Here is a 6,930-nt window from a genome sequence, read left to right on the forward strand (position 1 = left end):
GATGACCGGCATTGCCAAGAGAGCGAAAGAATGAGGAGCACTTCAAGGGGACAAAACAGTGTCAGTGGTAGCACAATATAGCTCCAGGTGTGGTGCACCAAAGGAGAGCCTGTGGCTAAGGCTGCTGGGATCAGCAGTTGTGGCCAAAGTATGATAGAGCTTGCTCTAGTCATCCATTCAATATGGCCCCTGGTTCCATACTGGAACCAGGGGCCGTACCTATAAGGAATACTTTGTATTTTGATCCACTTACACTTAAGTATCGTCAGAGAGCACTTAGCTAAGCAGGGTACTTAAGTACTACTTTCAGAAACAGTGAGCGCTCACTCAGCAAAGTATTCTTGGGAGAAGTAAAGTGCTGGAAACTGGTATGAAAAGAAGCAGAGAGCAAAATATGTAGCTATTAAAATGAAAGAAATACCTACATGCTTTCAGTGGAAAACACATAGAAAGTTAAATTTAACATATTAACAATGTAAAAGAAAGGAAAAAACAAATTTTAGAGAAAAGAAATAGACCAAAATGTGCAATTTGAAACTTTTTTTTTTCTGGCTTGTACCTTGATAGTTTGTTTACATTCATCAGCTATCTTAGCAGGCAGCATGGAAGCACCTCTCAGCAGTACTCCCAAACAGACTGCTAATTGCTCCAAAGATGAAGTTGCCTTGCTTCTCAATTTGGTTATGGAACAAAAAGACATAATTAAAGGAAAATTTGGGCCAAACTGCAAGACAAGAGAAGGGCATGGGCTGAGATAGCTACTAGTGGTGGGCAGGAACTGATAACTTAGGTATTCACGGAATTGATTCCTTGGACTGGCGGATCTGCCGGAACCGGTTCCGGAACTGGTTCCACAGAGAATCGTGTAGAGTATGTGGGGCCGGTGTAGACATTTCAGGACACTCCCCCTAAATGTGACTCCCGGAGTCACTTGAAACTAGTTTGAAAGCACTCCCCAGTCAATTGAATCTAGTCTGACAGCACTTCCCAGACAAGTGAAACTGTGTTTCATATGACTCCCCATCAGGTTGAAATGACTCCCATAATTTGCTAATTGAGAAAACATTTTATTAACATTAATTACCATACAAACAATAACTTGTTACCATACAATGTATAACTTGTTACAAGACTAGCCCTACACACTGATAACTACATTACAATGGACGCCAGACTCATTTTCTAAATACATTGACTCCTTTACCTCTTCTTTACCATTTGGCCTGTGTATATGCCAAGTTAGTTCTGGCCCAAACTTTGCCCACATACAGATATTAACATTAAACACGTTGGCAGCTGCCAATATCTCCGTTGTTGTTCCCCATCCTTATCATTACACGTGTATTCCACTTTGTTCCCTTCATTGCAGGCCATGAAATCACAAACCATGCTCCTGACAACGGTATGTTGATCCTCATCTCATGTTATGGCAAACGATAATGCACTTAAGAGACAGTTTCCATCACCTTTAATTATTTTTACATTAAGAGGTTTGCTAGTGTTTTTTAAGCTCTTGTTTATTTTCCCACATGGCCCTGACTTCTTGAATATTAGACGTCCACCAGAGTGAGAGCAGATAGTTTGTTGTGTTGCAACTGTCAATGGCGAGAACTTGTAGGTTATCTCCTCTTTCGGAACGTCTACAATCTGAACACTTGATGATGGAGATGCAAGTGCTGAAGTTTCTGTTTGTCTTTCAAAGAAAGGCTTTAAGTAGCATCCATTTACTTTAGTCTTGAGGGGGCTTTTGTTGATGGACGAATGAGGGAATATAGCCCCTTCTCGCAAACTTGAGCTACTTCGTAGGGACCATCCCATGGATTGGTTTGTTTACCTCCTTTCCTGTCAGCCCTGTGAAGATTGTAATGCAACACCTTGTCGCCCACAATAAAATTCTTTTGTTTATATCGCCTCTTTGCAAAATCAGCTTGCAGTTCTGCCTGCACTTGTTCAGTGTTAGCCTCAGCTTTCTTGAAGACAACATCCTGTAAGATAAAAAAAAAATTGTTGTAGTACAATATTTTTGATATGTGGATAAATTATTTTGTGTATATCTGCCACATAACCTAGCCAAACCTTGTTTGGATAAGGTATAATAATATAAAGAATTAAATTTAGGGTATAACATTTCAAAGGTTTAAAGGAAAATTCTTTGATACAGTACTCAAAAACAATATCCTTAAATATAATATACAGATACAACTGTGACTGTTATTATGAAGAAGTCCTTGGTGGGCAAAACGTAAATAAACCTAGATTAGATATATACAGTTTAGGATAACTTTTGCGTTAAAAATATTACCTGTAATATTTCAAGCTTTGAGAGTGTTGCATGGAAGTCTGACTCCTCAAATTCAGGATTGTCTAGATTCAAAGTACAATCAGCTAACTCATGGTCCACATCAAGAGGAAGAACAGGTTCACGACCGTACAGCATCTTGAATGGTGAAAACTTCGTGGAGGCCTGGACTGTAGATCTAAAACAGAAACAATGGAATTGAAACACCAAATAACCATATAGAATTTTCCTCAAGTACTAACATTTAACCGGATATTAGACCTACTTACCTTAGTGCAAATAAGATACTGTACAAACATTTGTCCCAGTTTTCATGTCGATCACTCAGAGTTCGAAGGAGAAGATTTTGAACAGTTCAGTTAGCTACGCTCAACTAATCCATTTGCCTTAAAGTAATAAAAAAAATAAGTGGACAATAAAGGTTTACATAGTCAATTATATAGGAAGATATAAATACAGATAAATAAGATCAATAAATAGATTGATAAATAGATTAATAAGAAATATACAGATAAGTAAATAGACATAAATAAACAGATAAATTAATAGACACACAAATCCAGATAAATAAATACACATAAATAAGTAAACAGACAGACAAACTTATTAGACAGGTAAGATAGACCTTACTGAACATTATTTAGTATATGATGACTACTTACTTGAGGATGATACGCGGATGTAATTCTTTGCGTTGTTCCTGTGAGCGTGTGAAGCTCTGATGAAACAGAGTTCACAAATTCTCTGCCCTGGTCATTGATTTGTATGGCAACACAACCATGCCGACAGATGATGGCCTCATACAAGAAGCGTGCGACCTCTACAGCTTGTTTTGATTTTAAAGGTCGAGCCTCAATCCACTTTGAAAAATAGCAAATGACCATCACAATGACGACATTACCGTTGGATGATCTGAAAAAAGTAGTGTAAAGCACCCTACCGAACCTTACCAGATCAAAAACAAAGGTCGCAAACAATCTTTGGCATTTTGGCATTTTTGGCATTGTAATGCTTAGTACGGGATTTTAAAAGTTCAGTAATATCAAATTGAAACAAAACATTTTTATCATTAAAAACTTAATAGTCATTATTATAAAATAATAGTAATATTGCACTTATATACAGATTTTATAAACTTAAAACTCACCTTAGCAATGAACATAGGTCTACACCAATTTGGTACATGTTTTGAGGCTTAATTGGGACATTGTGGAGTTTCGGGTCGACTTTCTTGAACACAGTGCTGGCTTTCTGGCACCACAGGCAGGTTTTTATGGTTTCCGACACATCTGCTGTAACATTACGCCACCAATACCTCTGCATTACACGATCAATGACTTTATTCCTGCTAACATGACCTCCCAAAGCAACAGCTTTGTCGATGTCACCAACTCCTAGATGACAGGACAGCACAATGTCTAGCTGGCATTGGCAATCCTTAACCACCTGGAGAAATCTAACTTCTGCAACCATATATACCAATTATAGGCAACCCTTTCAATAAATATTGGTTAAGGTTAATGCTTTTGAATTTACTCTTATAAGGTTAGGTAAAGTCCTAATCACTCAATTATTTCTCAGTTATTTTTCATAATGTTTAGTGTGAATATCTAGATGAGCCTCACCAGTAATTTCCTAAATAAAGTACCCCCATTAGTTAAAGCAGATGCTTGGATATTTTTTTCCTAATTATGTCAGTGTCTCAAATATACTACTTCTACTACTTACCAGTTATATCTTTCCTGTTTGGTTTATGGACAAATTTTAGACAGTTCTCTTGGATAACAAATGCCCGACATTTCCTTCGAAAATTCGCCTTATTCCCCTTATTGTTTCCACCATGCACTGGGTATTTTTTTGACTGCAAATATTCTTCCACCTCGTCCATTTCATTAGCGAACTCCATGGTTGCTCTGTAGACACTGACAAATAACAAGTCAACACAAGCCTTGTTAACTTTATTTCAGATTCAAAGTAGGTTTATTCGAATGTGGATTCATTTCAAACTAGGTTCATTTGACTGTTTGATGGTGGAGTCATTTCAAACGGGTGAGGAGTTACCTGAAACTAGTTTCAAGTGACGGGGAGTCGACTGAATCTAGTTTTGTCTGACTGGGGGAGTCATCTGAAACAGGGAGTTATTTGAAACGGCTACACCAGTACCAGTCTTAGAGCCGCCAGCACATGGGGTGAGTACCAGTCTTGGAGCTTCCAGCGCGCTGCTCAGACAGTTACCAGGCAGAGCTGGTTCCAGAATTGGTTCCGTGGAGAATCATGTAGCGAGCGCATTGTGAGTACCAAGTCTTGGAGCTGCCAGCATGCCGCTCAGACGGTTACCACTAGTGTGTAGCTGTTCCAGGACTCATCTAGAATACTGGCAGAGATTATTACAAGCTCTTTGTTAGACAGACATACTAGTTTTCCCCAGATAGCAGAGAGTGTACATCACATGGTCATGTTGCTATAAATATTGTTTCATCATGTAATATGTAGAATTCCATCTAGTTTCTACATCCTGAATAAGTTTTTTTGAAGGCTGCTCGTGCTGCTCTTGCACCTGCATGAGCTTATCTGAAGCCTTCATGCTGTGATGGAAAAAACTTACAATAGTCTTTATTTTTCTTTTAGCTTCTGGACATCCTCAACGTTCTTAATGGAGTCCTGAACAACTAGATTCAAAGTGTGTGCAAAGCATGGGATATGGCAGACATTAATTTATTTTATTGCTGCAGTCATGTTAGCAGCAGCAACAGTCACAATTCATGAATTTTATCTAAAATGTTCCATTTATTATTGACAAGTCTCATCTCTTCTGCAATATTATCTATTGTATGGGATGGGACTTAACCATACAAACAGTATCAAGCACAGCAGACTTGAGGACCCACTCTAGGGATATGTAGTGAGCTGTCACTGTGATGAATGCTTTTGTTTGGGATGTCCATAATATGTCTGTTGTTAAAGCAATACGTTTAGCTTTCTCCAACTCTTGACGGACTCTCTACCTCTCTATTGTAGATAGAAGGTAAGAGAGTCCTACCTATCTCTCTGCGACTTGGCAAGTCATATCTGGGGTTGAGTCTATTTACTAATCTCTTGAACCCCATATCTTCAACAACAGATAATGGTTGTAAGTCTTCCACTATCATCCTGACAACCAGAGCATCAAGTTCTTTCTTTTTATTTGAGTCATTCTTATAGGGTGGAACCCTAGTGATGGCCTTGATCAGTGTTAGTTAAGCAGAGGTGGATGGTCTAGGGTGTTTGGCAGTAATTTCCATATCTGCATCTTCCCTGAACTCCGCATATTCAGTGGGATGTCTGGTGCACAGGTGTTTCATCATGTTCGATGTTCATACTTCAGCTTATATTTACACAGTAAGTGTACAATGATGTCAGACAACGTCTATTCCATGTACGTCAACATTAGAGCTGTTCTGTTCCCCTTCTATGCCATTGTTTTGTGTGAAATTTAGGTTTAATAAGTGAGATGTACACCTCCGTTCTCTATGCTCTGACGCTGCAAAGTAGGTACAAATGAGATATGTGCACCTTCAGCACACTGCCTTTCAAAAAGACTTGGTGCCTGTAAAAATATTACATCATAATGTGAAAGAGAAAGGGTTGTAGTACAACATGCAAGTAAGTTATTTTGAGTATCTGAAAACATAAGGTCTTTATTTATTCATGAGGATGATGGTCACAGAATTCCTTTCTCTTAGTCAGTTTTAGGTCTTATGAGCAAGTCACTGTTGTTGTTGTTGTGTCATTATTGAAAGCCAACTAAAACCTGGCTGGTGTATGAGCAAGTCACCATTGTTGTTGTGTTGTTACTGAGAGCCAACCAAAACCTGGTTGGTGAGGGCCTTGTGATGTGGCCCACAAGTTAATCTTGATAGTATGTCAGTTTTTCGCGGGGTTTATAGTACCTGTCATCCCCCACCGGGAGCCTGACTTGCTTGCTTCCGTGAAGTGTCAGATACATCCTGCTGGGGTTATAGCCGATACTATTTGTAAGATAGCTAGGCAGGGGAGCGAGACACAGGGACACACGTCTCTCCTTTATTGGGCTCGGCCCGGAACCGAGGATACACTCTTGGCGACAAGCAGTGCTTGGCTTGCCGCCAGGAAAACACATCATACACCACGTACAAATAATAATATATCCAATATCCCCCCGTAAGATAAATGTGTGCCTGCAACACATTAATCTGATATGTGTATGAGCATAACGGGCTACGACGGCACGGGAGGGGAACGAACTAAACTTGGAATGGAGGTAAGTATACACGTACGGGTGAGGAACAAAAAGAGAACAATACCTTTGAAAATAATAATACAAAATACAAACTAGAAGAACGATGGTTTTACCTGGCCTGAAGTCTGTCTGTGTATGTGCGTGTGTGTGTGTGTGTGTGTGTGTGTGTGTTACACATAGTCGCTCAGCCACCCCGGTCGCCGCACCTGCCTCCTGGGTGCGGGGCATAGCTGAGGTTGGGTGGGGGTTGAGACTTGTGCGGGTGTCGTGGTTGGTTGAGCGGCCGGCGGGGTTGGTGGGCGCAGGGTTGGCGGTGCGGGCGGTGGGGTTGACTCAGCAACGGGCCGCAGATGCTTCCTGTTCCTGAGGCTTA

The 6,930-nt window shown here is 40.0% G+C and overlaps 1 protein-coding gene across 1 annotated transcript; it reads right to left on the reverse strand.

The window, feature by feature from the left end:
- Positions 1–1,046: 1,046 nt before the first annotated feature.
- LOC135106780 (uncharacterized) lies at positions 1,047–2,756 on the reverse strand. The gene is made up of 2 exons (XM_064016085.1): positions 2,303–2,756; positions 1,047–1,985 (listed from the first exon to the last, which is right to left on the reverse strand). The coding sequence occupies exons 1-2, from the start codon at positions 2,435–2,437 to the stop codon at positions 1,725–1,727; spliced, it is 396 nt and encodes a 131-aa protein (XP_063872155.1). The 5' UTR covers positions 2,438–2,756; the 3' UTR covers positions 1,047–1,724.
- Between the last annotated feature and the right edge of the window lie 4,174 nt (positions 2,757–6,930).

This window comes from Scylla paramamosain, chromosome 2 (assembly GCF_035594125.1).
Source record: "Scylla paramamosain isolate STU-SP2022 chromosome 2, ASM3559412v1, whole genome shotgun sequence".
NCBI classification, from domain to species: Eukaryota; Metazoa; Arthropoda; class Malacostraca; order Decapoda; family Portunidae; genus Scylla; species Scylla paramamosain.

Excerpts from the sequence above, each read along its gene's own strand:
- LOC135106780 (XM_064016085.1), bottom strand. The coding sequence starts at position 2,437 with ATGCTGTACGGTCGTGAACCTGTTCTTCCTCTTGATGTGGACCATGAG. Across the intron at positions 1,986-2,302 it reads CAAAGCTTGAAATATTACAG|GATGTTGTCTTCAAGAAAGC; the intron begins GTAATATTTTTA and ends TTTATCTTACAG.